The 19,617-nt window shown below is 40.1% G+C and overlaps 4 protein-coding genes across 6 annotated transcripts; 2 read left to right on the top strand and 2 right to left on the bottom strand.

The window, feature by feature from the left end:
- Window positions 1–826: 826 nt before the first annotated feature.
- On the top strand, window positions 827–4,717 carry RB195_007517 (uncharacterized protein; the record flags this gene model as incomplete). Its single annotated transcript, XM_013452959.2, has 5 exons — window positions 827–980; window positions 2,333–2,471; window positions 4,027–4,238; window positions 4,368–4,436; window positions 4,557–4,717. The coding sequence occupies 5 exons, from the start codon at window positions 827–829 to the stop codon at window positions 4,715–4,717; spliced, it is 735 nt and encodes a 244-aa protein (XP_013308413.1).
- Window positions 4,718–5,673: 956 nt separating this feature from the next.
- RB195_007516 (uncharacterized protein) lies at window positions 5,674–13,631 on the bottom strand (the record flags this gene model as incomplete). Of its 2 annotated transcripts, XM_064181189.1 has the most annotated exons (18): window positions 5,674–5,791; window positions 5,938–5,980; window positions 6,045–6,108; window positions 7,155–7,478; window positions 7,898–8,062; window positions 8,122–8,265; window positions 8,325–8,432; window positions 9,249–9,390; window positions 9,489–9,610; window positions 9,884–10,014; window positions 10,657–10,712; window positions 10,783–10,875; window positions 10,932–11,173; window positions 12,757–12,908; window positions 13,094–13,172; window positions 13,243–13,311; window positions 13,387–13,549; window positions 13,618–13,631. In XM_064181189.1, 18 exons carry the CDS (start codon window positions 13,629–13,631, stop codon window positions 5,674–5,676), a joined length of 2,229 nt encoding a protein of 742 aa, XP_064037998.1. The 2 variants fall into 2 exon arrangements, with proteins under 2 accessions (XP_064037998.1, XP_064037999.1); XM_064181188.1 differs by lacking the exons at window positions 5,674–5,791; window positions 5,938–5,980; window positions 13,618–13,631 and having other exon boundaries at window positions 5,989–6,108; window positions 13,387–13,521.
- Window positions 13,632–15,946: 2,315 nt separating this feature from the next.
- Window positions 15,947–18,568, bottom strand: RB195_007515 (uncharacterized protein; the record flags this gene model as incomplete). Of its 2 annotated transcripts, none has more annotated exons than XM_013452957.2 (5): window positions 15,947–16,089; window positions 17,098–17,171; window positions 17,229–17,347; window positions 17,695–17,751; window positions 18,449–18,568. In XM_013452957.2, the coding sequence occupies 5 exons, from the start codon at window positions 18,566–18,568 to the stop codon at window positions 15,947–15,949; spliced, it is 513 nt and encodes a 170-aa protein (XP_013308411.2). The 2 variants fall into 2 exon arrangements, with proteins under 2 accessions (XP_013308411.2, XP_064037997.1); XM_064181187.1 differs by lacking the exon at window positions 18,449–18,568 and adding an exon at window positions 17,542–17,648 and having other exon boundaries at window positions 17,708–17,750.
- On the top strand, window positions 18,522–19,439 carry RB195_007514 (uncharacterized protein; the record flags this gene model as incomplete). Its single annotated transcript, XM_064181186.1, has 1 exon — window positions 18,522–19,439. One exon carries the CDS (start codon window positions 18,522–18,524, stop codon window positions 19,437–19,439), a length of 918 nt encoding a protein of 305 aa, XP_064037996.1.
- Window positions 19,440–19,617: the final 178 nt, after the last annotated feature.

Below are 19,617 nucleotides of genomic sequence, written 5' to 3'. Positions count from 1 at the left end.
CGGGACGACAGCAACTATGGTCATGGATAAGCAACTAGCAAGCAAGATAAACGGATTCAGGCAAACTGGGCATTTTTTTTTTGTAATCATGTATGGGACACATGTGTGACATGTAATCTTTTCTAATGGTCGTGGCATAGCAAAACTGAATATGATCCTTGAATTCCTTAGAATGAAACAGAGTGACGGAATAAAAATTGACCTACAATAAGTTTGAACTACACTAGAGCACGATATTGGTCATAATAAGCACATTCAGATCGGCCACTTCAGTTTGGCACCATAAGAACAATTATAGGAACTACACATGTCTTGTCCTTACCACAATCACAAATTAATCACACTTCAGATGAATATTTATTTTTAAACCATTTATTTCGTTCACAATCTTTCATAGTAATTAACGAATTTCCAACGGTTAGCGGCAAACCACTGAGCCCTTGTTCAATACTGCTCCTTTTTTAGTGCTGTCGTTCTCGATCGCCCCCGCGCTTGTAGGCGCGGCGGCTGGCGCAGCTGGCCGGTTCTGGCTTATTGATTCGTACATCACAACATAGCAGCCGACTAGCAGGCGCGCCCGGCAGCCGTCGGCCTCACCCGCTCGGACCGGCCGACCTCTGGCGGACCTTCTTGGCTATTTGTGTTCGCTAGGTCATATCGGATTCGATTGCTCGATTGCCTTATTTGATCGCGGAATACTTGCTATTCCACTCTTTTTTTTTCTCTCTCTCTTTCGTATCTTTACTTTACTTTTTATACGTAGTATTGAGCGTTCCAGGACGCTGACTTGTTAAGTGCCAAAGTTCTTAACGTCCTAATTTTAGAAATGGACCGTAAATTCAAACTAGCTGTCATTGCGAGAGTGGAACAACATCCAGAAATATGGGATTTTACATCAGAAGACTACAAGAAACAAGATGTGAGACTAACTGCTTGGGATCAGATAGTTAGTGAACTACAAGCGGAAGGATTCGATACAGGTTTGTGATGGATGCGTATTGATTACTATGATAATTGATAAGTGATTAACAATTATTCCAACGATAGGCAAATCTACCAGTGTTAACAAAAATGTGTTAGTGACGAGGCTTTAACATTATGCTACGATTCATGGAAATAGTGCAACTCTTCCATTCCTCATCTAAAGAACTTTAGTAGCAGACTTTAGGCGTCGATAAACAATCGTGTCCTCTTATCGATGGTTGTCAAAAGAGTCACTATGTCGTCTTCTCACCACTGATTTGTTTACGAATACTTCAGTTCTACTGCTTATCGAATTTGGCTTAAGATTACTCATAGTAAGGCTAAAGTTCCTGAGCTTTAAAGAATTTTCAAGTTCTTAAACAAGTGTTGAAATGATGGACTGTCTAAAGTGGCCAAGTGTTGTAGACGACAAAAAAAAAACAGACTCAAAGACAACAACACAGACATTGTCGTTTTTGCTTTTTTTCGTTTATTTAATGCATGAATGCATTTTTTAAACGCATTTTTACGTTTCAACCTCACAAATATATGGAAAATACAGTTTAAATCAGTCAAAAGATGAGCTCGTTCTTTTTATGGGGTTGTAGTGTCAAAATCAAAAGTGAAATAAGTTATGATCTATCATGTATCATAAAACAACAATATATAAGGTACGATAATGAATTAGCGAGATGAAATAGTTGCGTTACAGAATGGATCGTCGTTAATAGCTCGAAAAATAATCCTTTGCATTGGAAATTGTAGGTAAAATCTCCTACGGTAGACCTTCAACAATGGGTCACTATTTAAAGCGCTATTAATTGCCACCAGCAAGACTTGAGTAAAGTTTTCTTTGAGATTTTAAAGTGTTGATGGTGAATCTAGGCATTTTATAACAACCACGTTGTATAGCAGGGTCAAAACGACATGAAGCACGTACGAAATTGCGTACGCGGCATCTCTCGAGGCGCATCGGTGGAGCGTTGCAGCTGGGAGCGTGGTGAAACCCTTGCTGACATCAACTACCGCTGCAGTTTGCGACGGTCCCACCTCGGTTCCAGCTACTGCCTCCACCGCGCCGTTTCGCGAGTGTACGCAAATGCACCGCAACTACACTCGTGACTCATGACTTTGATTTGATTTTTGGCCCGACTATAATCTGTGTGGTTCACGAGAATATAGCAGAAATGCTGATACATCCGAACTCATCCTCGTCTTCGCTTCGAAAAAAAAAAACTATACTCACAGTTCTTCACTTGCTGTTAAACAGTATTCAAATAAGGTACCCTTACTGAAAGTTTTTGCCGCTTTTTTTACTGTAGTTTCTGCTTACGTATGTGTGTTCTTGATTTGTTGCTGAATTTTACAGATTTGCAGTCTACTAAAACCACATGGAAACGATTGAAGGATACCTTTTCGAAAAGATTAAAACACTATCCACCAGGGGCTGCAAAAGCATGGGTGTACGACGATGATTTGCAATTTTTGATGTCAACCACGAGCTCAGGGTTGGTTTTTCCTTCTCTTCCAAAACTTTGATGAATTACAATTTACGCATACAGCACATAGATCTAATACTACTTACACCGTCAACGATTTTTATTGATATAGTAGCTGTGGTAACGCCCAGTTTCCGACGAATTTTAACAGCAGTTTGTTTATTTGTTTCATTTTATTTATAATTTGATGACACTAACATGCGTCCTACCAAAATATCAAACGGTACCTATATACAATAATGACAACTCGCGTTCTAAAATCTCCATTTACTGCGAAATGTTCAAGTTGATTTTATGTACGCTACTAACAAGGTCTCATTTTATTCTATGATTGGGTCAAAACGACACGAAGCTGTTGTGTGAGCGGTTCGAAGGGCTAACGAGCTATTGGTTGGGATGGAGGAAGGACCTTCGTGAACTGCGATGATGAGTGGTGCTAGCAAGGGTTCCACTTCAATCGTAACCGCTTCCGCAACGGCACCGAACTATATGTCAGTTTGACCCGAAAAAAAAACTGTAAAAGGATAAAGGATAAAGTCTCTGGCGCATCTACCCGCCTGGGGTGCACCAACGCGTTTTTCTGCATTCGTAATCGTTGGGGTTTTTGGGACGCGTGTTGGCCTACGAAGTGACCAGCGAGGCCAGCCAGTGGTCACGTCGGTCTTTTTATCCTCCCCGACAAGTCCATTACCAATTTATCGATGAAAGGCTCTAGGGCGGTTTCGAACCATCGACCGTGCGGCTACAGCGGACCTCTTGCTGACTGCGCTACATCCACTCCTGACCCGACTATATCGATATTAATCTTGCTCGCCACTAATCTGCAACCGTACTTTGTTATGTAGAGACTAGGACTCGAACAAAAAGACGGGATAATCAAGCCGTGGTGGGAAATGTCTGTTACTTGCAATCAAAATGACGCATTAATGCGGACGGAGGTGATAAGACTGATGGAGCCGATTTATCTCCAATTGAATGCAGCCGTCTCCAAGTCGAAAGGAGACAGCTGGTCGGCTTCCCAGTTCTGGAAAGCCACCTCTTTTGTATATCACCAATTTCAGCATAAATACGTTATTTACACTCGCGATCCTTGTCATTCTCTGTGTTATGCGGTTTTCTACACTGTTTCCATCTCGAAAGAGAGTTTGCAAACTCTTTGTTGAAATCGAAAGCTGTTTTTTACCTTCAATGTAGGGGCGAATAGACTTGACTGCACTGGTTTGTGGGTGAAATTGCATTATGTTAATCGCTTGTTTGGCACTGCCCTAAGATATCGAAGAAGGGTCGTGTGCTTTCTTCACGGTTTAAGTTTCCATTTTTTTTTCCCCTGAGTGTGCTTGCTTGTGGTTGGTATTTCTAGTTGATTCTTGTCTAAGGGAAGTACCTGATTAAGTTCATTCTTTCTCCGAACTATGGTTATTGTTGTTTGCCTAATTATAGACTATGACGGATACTTTTTGCCGTATGCATGTGATTAGGAGGTGGAGCATAATATTTTTTTGCTCAATGTGACACCCCGAATACTTGCTTATAGTCAAAAATAACGATAATTTCGCATATTCAGAGCCGATAATGCAATCACGGGCCCAGATGAAGAAGAACAAGCCGTTGACGTGAAACCCCAACAATTCGATAAAGAAGGTAGTGTAACCACAGAAGATGGATTCACAGATACTAGCAGCGCTTCGGTGGCATCACCGTCTGCTAGTGCTTGTAAACATCGACCGGGCTCTTTTCGTCGAAGTTTGCCTGTGAAGAGGGAACCGGGACGTCGAGGTTTGTGCCATTCCTTCTTTTGAAGTTTGTGCCGTCGACATCTGTTCATAGAAGCAGTAACTTAAAGCAGTAATCAGAATTTACATATCTTTCTCGTACTAGACTAGCTCATATGTTATCTACATTAAGGTTCCGAAACTTCGCGTGTAGGTAGTCTCTCAGGTGAGAGCAGTACACCAGACCGCTTTGACATCCTAGGTGAGTAATTTCTGCGGACTACTTTGTTTTTTTTTTGTTTTTTTAGAATTTTTAAGTGCAATTTTTGTGTTTTTAAGAATGCAAATTATAAATCGAGAGGAATTTCTTCTGCTGTTTCAGGACAATACATCGCTCAAACGCTAAGGGAACTTTCTCCAGAAGTATCCTCCGTGAAAATTCTCGAAATCACCAAAGTGCTTCACACTTCTACGCCCTCTCCGTCAAGTTCAAACACAAAATCTATTTCGCCAAAAGTGCCGCAACCCACGCGGAAGCAGTAACAATGAAAATAAATTAATCATTTCGTATCATTTTTGTGTTAATTTGAGCAATGTGTTACTATCCTATTCCTTCACCTATCTCATAAGTAGCAACATTATTCGAATGTTTCGCATAGGAATAACGTAAGACGCAAAAAGCTTGAAACTTACAAGACTTCGATAATTCTCATCCTCGTCACTTGTGGAAGTTGGAATGATCCGTTTTTAACGCAAATTTCCACATACGTAAGCAAAGCTATTTGATGCTCCTTTCCCTCATATTTCTCGTGAGGGTTTCCTTTGCTTCTGATACGATTAGAAATTTGAGATCATCTTACATTACAATACTTTCGCTTAAATTTTCATCTGAAAATTCTAGTGGATGATTCTACAAAACAATTTAGTAGCTCGTGAATTATATTCTAGCCGCTGATGCAAAGTACGATCAGCGGTAGGTAAGCAGAGTCAGCTATTCAGGTAGCAACGACTAGTAATACGTTCCATCGCTAATTGGTTCTCCGAAGCATGATCGGGAACGAAAATTCGACAGAACCCTCCTTACACGCACTCGATCAACTGGAGTGAAACACACCAGTGATTTCAATGACGGACAGGTGAAGTCCGAGATTACACATAAAACGTTGCAGTCAGTTATTACATAGATCCTTCCTCTAAGCCTCTGAGCATTTAAAAGGAATGGCATCAACATCATCCTCTGTACCAAAAAAAAAAAGAAAATATTTATCGTCTTTAATTTTTGGAATATCAACGATAACAGTAACAGCTTGGCGTTCCTCCTGATAGTTATTGGCTATTAGACGAACGAATGCGTTACGACGCAAGCGATGAAGAGATTTGACGGTGGGCAGACGTAGGATCAATAATGGAGCTGATCATGTCGAACGGATAGACGGTCACCAACCAATACGGCGTATCGTTGCAACGATGAGATCTCTTGGATCATATGAACGAATCGATTAAGCTGCATTTGATAACAATCCGTTCCTTTCTATCATTCCCCATTCCATACGCTTGCCACTGATCATCGCTAGTAATGCGCCATACGATTGCAGGACTATCGATGATGAACGGACACTGTTGAAAACAACACATACAATTATATAGCAATCAAAATTAGTGAACAAAAAGGAGATGTCAAAAAAAGAAAACGAGAATTCGTTTGCTAAGCAACAAACACAAAACTACAGAAACAGAAAACGGTTACGCCCAAACTAAGATACTCGGAATTATCCGTAGATGCATCAGACGCGTCCACAATGTCTCCTGTGCGTTTAACGCCGTGACCGCTCTTTTTCTTTTTCCTTTTCTCGCTCCTTTTCTTTTTCACGTTCTTGTTCCTTTTGTTCTCGCTTTTTCTTCTCAGCTAACAGCTTCTCTTGTCGTTCTGCCGCCTGAACGGAAGAGAAAAATGAGGGACAGCTAAAATAACACTGATAAAGTTGTCATTCTACTATATGCGTTGTATGTTACGCAGTTCACTATACTCCAACTGCCGTAAGACGTCATCACTAGAGGTTCACTATTTACCAAGACGGTGATTTCTTTTGGGGAGATGGACTAGATACATGGAATTGGTTGCAGCATGCATCCTGACATTCCCTACTCAATCGATTTCTCACTACTTGAGAACTTATACTTAGCTTACTTAGATAATTGTTATTTTGATAACCCAGCTTGCATAATAATCCAATAAACGAGCGCTGAATTAATTATAAGTAACGGGAGCAATCTTCTGACACCACATTTAAGCTTTGCAATCACTCAAAATTTTGCTACCTTCTCCATGGTATTTAGCAAAAAAACTTTTTATCGATTTTGACAACGGAGAATACAATGGAAACGGTCGGGATGAAAAATGAGAGCGCAAAGAAACTATATAAATGTACTGGAGTTTACTCACAGTTTTCAATTTATAGAATTACATTTCAAGAATTCCTGGGGTATTCCTTCCCAGCTTTTAATTTTCTCGCGCTTACAAAATACAAGAAAAATAGCTTGAAGATCGTCGCTTGAGATTCATAGTCTCGTAAAAGGTAAGCTTATTCTTCGCATAGAAATAAGATTTCTACTAAGAATCACATAACATAGGAACCTCATATTTTCCGGGCGATGATGTAGTTGTTCGATTTAGTCTTATCTGGATTTGTCCAGAAAACAACAACAAATGCATATGTTGCTCTGTTCCAAGTGATATTCTGCAAAGCATACCCAGACGGTAACCTCGTCTGGGTATGCATTGCAGAATATCACTTGCTTGCAAAATATCTGAGGAAGCCAAGACAATTTTGTGAGCGACAAAGGACAAAGATAACACCGATTGGTAGATATGAGCTGCGTCTACTAGAGTTAGCACCTTATCCTGTTTGCTCTAGATCGACCTCGTAAAATTTAAATCAGTTGAAATTTATTTTTAAAAAAACTGGTTCAAGTCGCTCACCTCCTCATCGGTTAATGGCAAGAAATAAATCGCCGGTAATGTCTTGGTCTTCATAAACAATGAATCAGCAGTCTTCACTGGTTTCTCCTCCCGTTCCTTCTCTTTTTCTTCATCACGTTCATCATGATGTCTGTTTCGGTCATCATCACGCCTTCTGTCATAGCGTTCACGTTCTCGGTCTCTTTCACGGCCTCGATCATGTTCTCGGTCGTGATCACGGTCATGCTTTTGGTACGAATCACGTCGTTCTCTTTTTTCTACAGCTCCTTTACTGAATGGTGGCGTTTCGGACCGGTGGCGCTTTCTTTCGCGATCATCCTTTTTCTGAAATTTTGAAATTGCTAAGACAAAAACTTGTATTTCTACTATCATGTACTCATGATCTCATGACTCTGGGAACTTAGTAACAAACATTTTCTTACATTCAAAAATGAAACAAAGATAATGAATTTGAGAGAGACTAAAAATTACAGTTATAGCACAAGCAACTTCCCTTTGCAGAGCTCCAAGTATTTGAAGAAAATATGATTTTTTTTTTCAAAAGTTGATTATTGAGTCTCACAAAAATACAGCAGTACATAGTTGACATTTTTTGCACGTTACTTTACGATTAAGAAAAGAGCACAACACCACTTTTTTAAGTTTCGACCATTCCGAGTTTTTCAGTAATTTTGGAAATAGCAAAGGAATTGAATATTTAACTATCTTACTATATCTGTGTCCTCTAAAGACAGTTCACTCACAACCGAGTGCTTATCTTCGTGATGTCGTTTTTCATCTGGCTTCTCTCTTTTCTCGTCTTTTTCTATCCTGTGATTTTCCACTTCTTTTTCGGCTCTTGCACGTTCCCGTCTTTCCTTTTCCTTATTTCCTTCACGTTTTTCATTCTCTCGCATCGCCGCTTCCACCTAAAATGAAACATCAATAATCAGTTTTGAACTAACGAAACAACAGCCAGAAAATGTACCGTGATTTTTAGGCTCGGATTTCTTCCAGGAAGTGTGCCAATAACTGGTCTTTCACGGTCTGATGCTTTTCGCTCAGTGCGGGTAGCTGGGACCGGAGTGGCCGGAGTAACCGAGGAAGATTGACCACTGCGGTGTCTCTCCATCTAAGAATCGCGGCGTTCATCACAAAATTGTACGAGAAGAGTTGAAGAATAAAACTCACATTTTCTTTGGTATCAAACTGTACTGACAGTGTTTTAGGGTTAGCTGTTGGCCACTGCGTATTGTGCATAGCAATTCTGACTTCACGTGCTTCATCAACAGATCGCATCTATAAATTTATAAGTACAAGCTGTTTACATTGTGATATAACTCCTAGTTTCTTATATTTTAAGTTTCTTTGGAAAAAATATACTAAGAATATGGAATTAAACGAATAATTGAGCCTAAAAGCAGCATATCTCGAAACTGGCGATATCGGGATCTGTCATGGACAACATATAGCTCGAGTTGTAGATTACGAGTATTATTAGATTACTTGAGTGTTTTCACGCTCACTTTCCTCCAATCGTCGTGAAAAAATTCATGCGAACTCCTTATAATACGCCACCCTCGCGCACCCACAGCACGCGAGTCGTTCTCCACGCCGTTTTCAGGGATTGAGCGCATTAGAAAGAATTAAAATGAAATTAAATTAAAAGGATTAGGAGAGGTGAACACGCATATTCAACAAATACACTCCGAACCTTATGTTGTTCATAAAAGATCTTAACATCGTCAATTTCGTGATACACTGTAATCAAAGCAACAAAAAGCTCTGCTAATGTAGCTAAAGTGATATCGATTCAATTGGACGCAATGATATGTTCTTTTGCACAGATTTTTTGTTCTTTAATAAGTAGGAGAATACATTCCATTCAGACAAATCTTTGGATCTGATGTAGTTACAGACCTTCACTGGAATAGAACTTAGAAAATCGCATACCTCGATCAGTTATTTGAAACTAGAAAAGCAAAGATGTATACAGAAAACATTAGGTTTAGAAAGAGAAGTAGATTTTGTGTGCAGTCTTCCAACTCTGCCAGTATCTTTTCAACAATAGTTCCTTCTCATTCCTCTCTCTTCAAATGAAACAAGAATACCCACCTGTACAATACAGTGGCTTTTTACACTATCTATCCAAAAATCAGTTATTTGCCCTCCACACTTTAGGATTTCCGCTTTCAGTGCTCGATCTGTGAATGGACGTGTCAAGCCTCGTATATGAATTATGTCTGATTCTGGATGCCTGAAGGAATTATCGATAAGAATAATCAAACACGAAACAAACCCCGAAACATCTTACGAAAAAAAATTAAAACAGCAAAATTAAGGGAATAGTACCACCTCGATGGTGAAATTTTTCTCTTCTTTTCTCCTTTCTGCTCAGCATCTGCTTCTTTTTCATGTGCAATACGTCTTTTCTGTCGATGTAGTTCACATTCCTCTGATTCATCTACTTCCAACACCTAAAACTCACAGTCCGGTGAAGCTGCTCGTACCTAGTTGATTTTTAATGGTTTACACTAAGGCGACTAATCAAACACTAAATCAAGAAAACCATCTCATATTAGAAGACCAACAAAGGAAATGAACACATAAAAAGTTGCCATGTTAGATGAGAAACATGGAAGAAGACAGTTATGTTATACAAACAAGAAAGGAATTTAAAGTTTATATCAGGAATTTGTCCTTGTTTTAAAACTATATAGAAAAATCAACTATACTTCAACACAACATACCTCGTCTTTCGTCTCTTTTTCCTCTGTATCCGGTTCAGCTTCAGCTTCTACTTCTCCGTAGTCCAATTCCTCTAAGTGATCAGCGCCACCACTACTTCCATTCTCTTCGCCGTGTTTTGAGGTAGATGATGCTAGAACGTTTGTTCGGTTCATTAGAAGACCTTCTTGAAAATTCGAAGCTCAGAAGAGTTGAGCGTGCAGTGTTCACCACGTCTATACTTGTTATAACATGATTAAACGCGCGCGAAGAGAGACCCTGACATGTAAAGCAACGTATTGACATGTTCGTTAACGTGATAGTACCTCACCGCCAAAAAAAACCCCTGACAGTTATGGTAGAGACTGGCTGCCAACCTTACAGATCACCGAAATGTGTGGTGCAAGGAGTAAGAAAAGGTTTCAATAGCAATCTGATCACTTTTTTCTGTTTCTGTTTGCCGATGAAAACCGGGTTACAGCACAAATAGAAAAAGAATATAAAAAAGCAGCTCACATAACAAGGTGATTTTTAAGCCTCAAAGAAGGTGCATTTTTCTTCAATAGATATAAATTCGGAGATATTAGTGATATACAGGAAAAGGGAACAAATTAATCTGTTAAGTGTGCGTGCACTGTAACTTAGGTAATACAACAAAGTTCTTCTCAACAAAATTTCATTCAATTTTAGTTTCTTGCAGTTAGAAGAGCTTCGTCTTTTCATGAACAGAAAAACACAACCGAATACAGAATCCTTATGAATAGAAGTGAAGAATAAAATGATTTCTTGAACTGACCCCTTGACAAATCTTCGTCCATTTTCTCTTCTTTCTCTTCGGTATTCTTCTCGGGCCTAAATCTTCTCATTTAAAAATTAAAGGAGATCAGCAAATGTTAAAAAAGGAAGAAGCAGTTATACGTACGCAGTTTCGTTTGTTTCATCATTATCCTGCGATTGCTGACTAGTTTCGTCGACGTCTTCTGACAACTTATCTTCGGGCTCCATAACTTCCTTGCTGAACACAAATTTCTGTACCTATCTCATTATTTCAGAGCTACAAGCAAAGAAAACCTCTTCTTCTCTTTGATGGCTTCCTTCGATTCCTCAAACTTCTGACTTTCTTTTTTGTTTTCAACCGCAATAGACGATTTTTTAACATCCTTAGATGTTCGCAAATCTTCACTGGTTGTTTCTTTAGGAGCTGGCGACGGTTTCTTAACATGTTCCTCTTTAGATGTCGATGATTTGCAGGTAACAGCTGCGCTGTCCACATCTTCGGATTCTTTGGCCAGTTTCTTCCTCATTGGCTCACCCTGCAAACAAAGTTTAAGAAAAAAAAAACTATAGATGAGGACATTTTTTTAAAAATGCGTCCTCAGCGGAAAATAGATAAAAACGGTTGAAGAACGTTAAACTTAATCAAACTGGAAGAAAAACGTCCACAATGAAAGGAACAGACTATGTGTGGTCGGGATTTTTCTTTGCTTTTTTTTCTAAGGAATGAAGAATGTCGTAAAACCGAGAACAATATGATGCATAAAACATGATAACAGCGTTGGTTTGGTATAAGTACACTAACAACCTTATATAAGTAGCGACCGATAGTGCAACGAACAGAAGAACAGCGGACGCGAAGAAAAAAAGAGCCGTGGTCGCACCACGCGATTTTGCACGTAATCATTGGTGCTCTCTGTGCAGAAGCAAATCCAAAACTTTTTGCTTGAAGTTACACACGTCATTAGATAGAGAGATCCCTTGGAAGTATTTTGTCAATTGTATATCTATATCTATAGTAAGAAAAAAAGCAAACTATCTTAGAAACAGCTGCATGATGTTCACCTTACAGAAATTGGCCTCTTCGATCGTGTATAAACCTTGTGTGAACACATCAGCTCTCTAAATGCCAACCAAACACTCTATCCTTTAACTAATATGAATATTTCAAGTCATTTTCATTTCTGCCAATGTTAATGTCTTCCATATGTATAGAAGTGACCATAAAGTGATGTAAATATCATTTTTTTAGTTGCTACAACTATCACCACACCAAAACATATTTGTAAGAAATATGTTTTGTGTAAATTACTACTTATTTAATTGTATCAAATTTGTACTAAAGAAAAGCAATACTGTGACAAATCCGACTAATATATTTAAACTGGAGTATCAGTGAACTCTCGTGAAAAAAAGCACTTGGAACATTTCATTTCAAAAAAAAAAAAGCACTGAGAAATCGAATACTAATACTAATAATAATCGAATACTTTAGAAGTGCTACACAACATCAACTAAGGGAGCAATGCGCACAGCCGATTGATTAATCCGTCCGATAGATCACAGTCAAACTAACAATACCACATCAACCTTTTTCATCTCATTTAAACTTCATGCTTAGAACAAAAGCAGCAGCAAAGTTCTATATATCACCCATACAGAAAGTAGCGGGCACTTCTGTTGGGTTGAGGTCACAGTTAGATCTATATTAACCTTGGAGCTATTTTAAGATGTGTGAATGACATTAATTCAGCCACAAATCATCTTTTTCTAAAAAAAAAAGCGAAGGGTGTAACTTGTCGCTGCATTTTGAAGATCAACTTCATATGGACATGCATGTTTATTTTACTTGTTTGTTAATCTATGTTTTATGTATTTACTGATATGTACTTCTAGGTCACAAATTACCCTAAACTATAACGCTAGAACAACTACGCAGAAATGTTTGAATATGAAATTTGTAAAGGAGAATTCTAAGTCAAAAGGGAGGAGTGAACAAGATGCTACATAGAGATGATTGTATCATCTAAATCGTTTCTTGTCAATTCCCAACCTGCACATTTTAATACGCAATTATCAAATGATTTCCCACAGAATGCAGAAAGAAAGATGCTCACTCCACCTGATTATCGGTTTCAGAGTGCTGACGTTGTCTTCGCGGTGGTGATTTTTCAGGTGAAAGTACCTGCTCCTTAGGATTTTCTTCAGAATCCTCCTCTTCCATATCCACATCTTCAGCTGAATCTTGATCCCCTTTTTCGCTTCGAATTCGCTCTTAAAAATGAGAGATTAAAAAAGAAAAACCTCCGATATGAGATCCATTCTAGAACAATTAAGAATTAATGGTTAGCGTAGAGCTTCGCGACTCTTTGCCTTAGTCCTTCTTGTGTGATCAAAGGATGGAAAAATAAAACAACGTATTAGAATATAAATTATTAGTTCGGTAAAATAATGCACACCTGCATCCTTCTTCTGTCTTTCCAGCGTTTCAGCTTGGCGGGCTAGATAAGCAGCAACTAGAGGATTTTCGGGGGAACCCTTGATTTGAGAAGAACAATAAATTATGACAAATAAATCTCAGAAGAAAAAGAAAGAACTGAAGAGTTACCACTTTAGCAGGAGATTTTTGCAAATCTGCGCTGTCTCCACAATTCTGCTGTTCGTTTTCACAGATATACTGAAACTTGGATTTGAACGGATTTTCTGGATATAGGAGCAACTGGAAGTAAAAATGAACCTAAGCAACACCAACCGTTTTTAATCTCTCAGTTAAAGTTGACTTATTTCCAATTTTTGAAAGACCACGTTTGTCCAATTCGTCTTTCAGATCGACAACGCGTAAAGACGAAAGTGGAACGCCATTCACCAGCGGATCATCAACGGACATATTTGAGAAATTAAAAATGACAGAAACTCTGGAAAAAATCTCTTAAAAATTGTGAATCATTGAAAATTTTCTTGGCGAATGACGTGTAGTATTTACAGAAAAAGCAACATTAGCCATCAAACACGGATATGAAGAATGAGGATATGGACTGGGTCCCGAGTTTCTTAGCCAATGCCCAGTTCGTTTCTGTAGATGTGTAGAGCCTCCAAATGTTTTACTGACTGGTAAAGTTCTGAATTAATTTGAATAAAGCTCTTCAAAAAAGTGCTACGAGTGAGACAAAAAGTCAAGAAACCATAACAAAATCAGGTTAATTCCTCGAAGATGACCAAAATGTTGAAATAAAGGCAAAATATCACAACTTGCTGTGTATTTGATGAAATCTAGGAAACTAAGACAACTATGAGAACTCATGATGGGGATTCCCTGAATGAATTAACCGTAACTAACTTTTAAACTAATTATTGCTAACCGTAACTTAAACAGCCTACTCCTCCAATAAAAACAAACAAACATCGGCTACGAAAAACCGGCCACTCACCAGGAAGCACTGACGAACACCTGGGATGATGAACAAAAAAGAATGATACTTAGTAGCATTCGAAAAAAAAAAGCACCAAGCAAAACTGGTGGCGACGAAAATACGCCAATGAAAACTCGTCCGTGCGCCGCAGTTACGCCACGCGCGAACATCTCGCGCTCGGACATCGCCTTTCCTGCTGTACTAATGGCGTCTGAGCGTTTTCGGCTTTGTACCAATCATACATTTGAAGGTATCACCGCACGAAGCTGGGGTGGTACGAGTTTCAGGTGGGTACTGCCTATACGGGGTCGTAGATTGTGGGGAACAGGGTGATTCCGCCCATCTCTCCCTGTATCAGTGTAAACGGACGACCGTGGAACGCTGTTTCTTACGACGTCCTGTAATGCAGCGCGCCACCCTTGTGCCACCCTACGACTCGTACAGGCATTACCCGTTTGAAGCCCGTACCTTAGCTATTTGTTGAAACAACATTCTTGTGATTTGAGTCTATTGGATCAGGGCAATAATAGTCTTCTGCTTTTGGGTTGAACCGCTCTCCGACAGAGCACAAGAGATTGGTATCAGACTTCTCTGGAAGGAAAAGAGAGTTACAGGCATCACCCCACGGATCTGAGGTGGTACGGATTTCAGGAGGAGTATTCGTATACGGAATCGTAGATTATGGAGAGAAGGGTGATTCCCGTCCATTTCTTCCTAATTTTCGTAAAAAAAAAGCGGCCCGGAAGATACGGCTTCGAGCGTTCCGGCGCCCTGTTTTCCGCAACGAGTTGGATTGGAGCCTTGTGCAATTAGGAAGAAATGGACGGAATCACCCCCATCTCCATTATCTACTATGTCGAATACGAATACTCCTGAAATCAGTACCACCTCAGATTAGTGTGGTGATGCCTTTAAGTCATGCTTTTGATTGGGCATATTCAACGATATAGCTTTGGTGTGAACTTTAATTGAGCATGCATATCGAGCCAAAACGATCTGAAGTTCAGTCCAAGAAGCCGACTGGAGATGAGGGGGGGCGACAGCGACCAGGGAAGGATCGTTTTCAGCTTCGCCCGGACTGCAGCAATGAGTGGAACTAGCGATGATCCCACCTCGATTACAACCGCTCGCTGCACTCGCAGCTTCGAGCGCAGTCGCTTACGCAACTACACCAAATTTCAGGTCGTTTCGATATTTTATATTTAAAATATGTATATCTAAACAATATCTAACTTGTATAGTAACTTGATAGTTGACAGCTCGAAGATGTTTCAGGAAATGAAGCTGGTAATCGATTATTTGACGTCAATTTTAAGATCAAAAATCAACAGAAGTTTTTTATTGTGTTACTTACAAGTAAAAGAAGTTGCACAAGCGTTAGGAGACATACAGTAAAATGAGCAAGAAATCACAAAGCGTTATCACCTGAACCACTGTGTAATCTTATGTGTAGTTGATTAACCATGAGATACACAAAAACTCTTACTGATATAAAAATAAGAGCTAAACACACTTTAAGAAATGCATGGCGCAATGTCTTCAATTTGTGGATCGCCCGCGCCTCAGAAAAAGGTTGCTCACGTGATGAATCCATGATCTGTGACGATCCATAGGTCAAACTCTTCCTAAGGAACTTATTTTTAATTTTATTTGTAAATTTCCCTTAAGAGCAAACCAAAAACATAGTGTACTGGGTGCATCATCATCAACTCACATAAATAATTCATTCATACTACATGAGGGTGATCAACAATACAGTCTTCGAAGGCTGCTTGCCACAACACGCCAAGAAAAGCCACAACTTCTGGGTATGAGAATTGTGATTTTCTCAGGAATGAAACCCAAAAAGTTGTCAGCTGCCTAACATTCGGAGTATTTTATAACGGTCAAAATGTTTTATTTCTAAAGAATGATGAGTTCTGATTGATGAACTTCTGATTCTTTTGATATTCGCATTCTACTCCATATGTAGCATCCATATGCTTCTCTCGCTCTAGATGTTCTCTCGATGCAGTAGTTTCGGTTCATATTCCATACTATTCTTCCTGAAAACTTCAGAAGTATCGCTGTGGTTAATGTTGCTCATTTTAGATGACAGAGACATATGGTGTCCTGACATTTGTATCAGGACCCCAATTCTGTGTTGTTGTTATGCTATACCTTGTGCACAATATCATATGTCCGTCGTACAAACATTCGGCATTGTAAAGAGTTGTATTTTAGCGGTCATCTCATCGAGATGACCGCCCACGAAGTTTGTTTAGTCAACGATTGCTGATGAGACCTATTTTATTAACGACCGCCCACAATGGGCATTCCTGTGTTTGTGGCTCCCAGTGAGCACACCGTCTTCGTTCGCCTATCAATAAATTATTACTACCACTGAACCACCCTTATTCTATGGCCTTAGCCTTGTCGCTCTACTAATAGGGCATAAAGAAGGAATCAAACAATTCCTCATTACATATGGCATATGACAGGCAGCACCTACTTTTGTCCGAGTAACCGTTACGGGCCCACCGCAACCATTTTCTCCTCTTTGATACTTCCTATGTTCTGCTAGAATAAGAAGCACATTACAGCAGCTTGAGCAAGCATAGGTACCCAGGTCTTTGCATACATAGTAGGGTCAAAACGACAAGGGGCAGGTGCAGTTGCGTCAGCATCTGCGCTCCAAGCTGCGCGGTGCAGGTAGCGGTTGAAGTCGAGGTGGGACCATCACAAACTACAGCGAGGAATGGTATCAGCGTGGGTCCCTCCTAGAATCTAATCGCTACACCCCTTTGTACCGCATACGCAACTACTTCATGTTGTTCTGATCCGACTATAATTACTATTGTTGGTACATGACAAAATGTTTTTGGGGAAAAAGTTCAAAATATTAGTAGGCCCCTTCAGCGTTATAAATGAAGAAATGAACGTTTGTCCATTGAAACGACATGTTTTTTTTAGCTTTGTTCGTTCTCAAGAAATTAAGTTTAGAAATTATCTGTTCAGGAATTATCGCATTCTGTTTAGGAATTATCACATATTCTTCGACGAAAGATGCGTACCTTCTGCGCACATCGTAAGATTTATAGGAGTTCTTAACATGTCGAACCAGCGGGTACGTGGCTTGTAGAAGTTTCTGCAATTATTCGCACACAGAAATTGACATCCGACTTTTTTGACTCAGAAAACACACCTTTTCTTTTGAGGACTGAATTTCCTTTTGTCTTTCTCTTTCCTTGCGTGAAACATAAAATCACGTTCCGGACTCCAGCAGCTGTTAGACAGCCACGAGTCACGAACCCATCCTTTTCCCTAAATTATGTTGAGAGGTGGTGCATGGAACTGTTGATGTTTTTCAATTTCATTTGAAATAAACGAGTTTAAAATGAATGAAGAAAGTGAAATGTAGCGGATGGGTAGAACGAACAAAGTGAAATGTAGTGAGGTGATGCTAGGAATAACCTGCTTTATGCAACTGAAGGAAGGTAAGTTCACTCCTACCTCACCGATCGAAGATCAGAGACGCTGTCGCATATGCCAATGAAAGCAAATTTAGGTGGGCTGGACAAGTGATGCATTTCAACGACAATCATTGTACCAGAGCCGTAAGTGACTGGATACCACGAAAAAAAAAAACGCACCACAGGAAAACTGCCCACCTGATGGTCAGACCTCTCAACCACGGTGAGTCGGAAAAAGCATAGTGGCCGGTCATCCTGAAGATTCCACTCTTCGCACCCGCAGGAATGACGACGTGAAAGTGTGTGAAATGAGTTTCATCGTTCGTATTTGTACAAGTAATTATGTTTTCTTGTTATGCCAACGAGGTTTAAGAGAAACTTTTTTATTAGCCTGACGTTTCGACAAACTCGTCTTTTTCAAAGGCCTGAAAATGGTTCGAGGTCTTTGATACCATGTATATCCCATCAAACTCCCGCTCTCTCCTCGCCAACCCTCGATATTGTTCCAAGTACACCACGCAAGACCTTAAAGGGAAAACAACTGACCAGTTTCACCGACTAGCGGGGTTGGTAAACCACCGCGTTCTTAAAGATTGTCACCAAGGCGAATGAGATCTACGCACTGTGCAGTATCCTTAAGTACTGGTGTGTGGATAACGTTAAGGAACTGCATGTGGGACAATCTTATAGCTCACAGAGTGTTACGAACGGCAAGAAGTCATTGGCACTTGATAAGCACTCATAACCACTCTTTTTGTTATTTTATGGACGGATTCCTGACGGAAATCCAGAATGCTTCCAATGCCTTCCTAGCAGATATTTGTTTCTCGTGCGCTAATATTGTACATTTTATTTCAAACTCATTTCCATCATGCTTATCATTTTTGTGGCGCCCTAACGGTGTCATCGAACTCCCTCGCCTTTTACCAGCCAAATGTTCCTTGATACGCACGTTCAGCATCCTTCCAGTTTCTCCAATATATATGGCGTTGTACGTTAGGCATTCTATTTGGTAAATAACTCCGATGTTCGCACAATCACCGGCTGTGATACTGTCGTTCGGGATGTTCATCAACACAACATCATCTTGCAGCTGTGCTCGCAAAAGAGTCCGGTGTATAGCAGCAGTTAAGGAGTCAGAGACGAAGGGGATGCACAAAGGAATTCTACCTCCACGTGGGATCTCACTTTGTTGTTCGTACATAAAACTCACTCGAGAACAATCAAAAGATGGTTGGCTGCCTTATTTGAATGCTCAAATAAAACTACACAATGGCATTGCAAGTGTGAAATGGTATCGCAAGGAAAGCTCGAAAAACATACTGATAAACGCAAAGTCAGCTCATCCTAATGGCATGAAAAAGGCAATTATCCGAAATATGGTCAAAACAGCAACAGCAATGTGCACAGGGGATAGAGAACGGGAGGAATCACTAAAACTAGCCACAAACATAGCTAGTTCAAACTGTTACTCGAGATTGAAATCTAACACCCAATCTCGAACTACGAACAACACAGTGAGGATCCCACGTGAAGGTAGAATTCCTTTGTGCATCCCCTTCGTCTCTGATTCCTTAACTGCTGCTATACACAGGACTTTTTTGCGAGCACAGCTGCAAGATGATGTTGTGTTGGTGAACATCCCGAACGACAGCATCAAACGACAGTTAGTTCGCAATAGATTCTACGATAGGCAATGCGTGTCAGAATGTTGTGTGGTTTGTCCATTCGGTAAGGCCGGTGACTGCGCGAACATCGGAGTTAGACAGACGGCGCCAGACACCTATAGAAGGAGGGATGGCGCGCTGGCGCCAGATAGCTATAATATGGGGTGCGACGGGTCCACCGGCGTCGGATTGGTGCGCCGGCTCCAGTTACCTATAGAGTCGGGTGCAACGGGTCCAGGACGAATGAAATGGTGCGCAATAACTTCGTGTGCATGATACAAAAGATAGATGGTTAGACGGACATTCAGACTGGTATAATCAATAAAGGAAAGATACGCTTTTTGCAAAAAAAAAAACGATATGCGAAAATAGCCAACAAATTCGCTGAATACGACTTATAAAATCGTTCTCAGCGGCTATAAAAGCCAAATCACACAGTTTTCTCTCTCACCTG

The sequence above is a fragment of the Necator americanus genome, chromosome I (assembly GCF_031761385.1).
Source record: "Necator americanus strain Aroian chromosome I, whole genome shotgun sequence".
NCBI classification, from domain to species: Eukaryota; Metazoa; Nematoda; class Chromadorea; order Rhabditida; family Ancylostomatidae; genus Necator; species Necator americanus.
The sequence above is the reverse complement of the archived record's forward strand: the minus strand, read 5'-3'. Positions and strand labels throughout refer to the sequence as shown.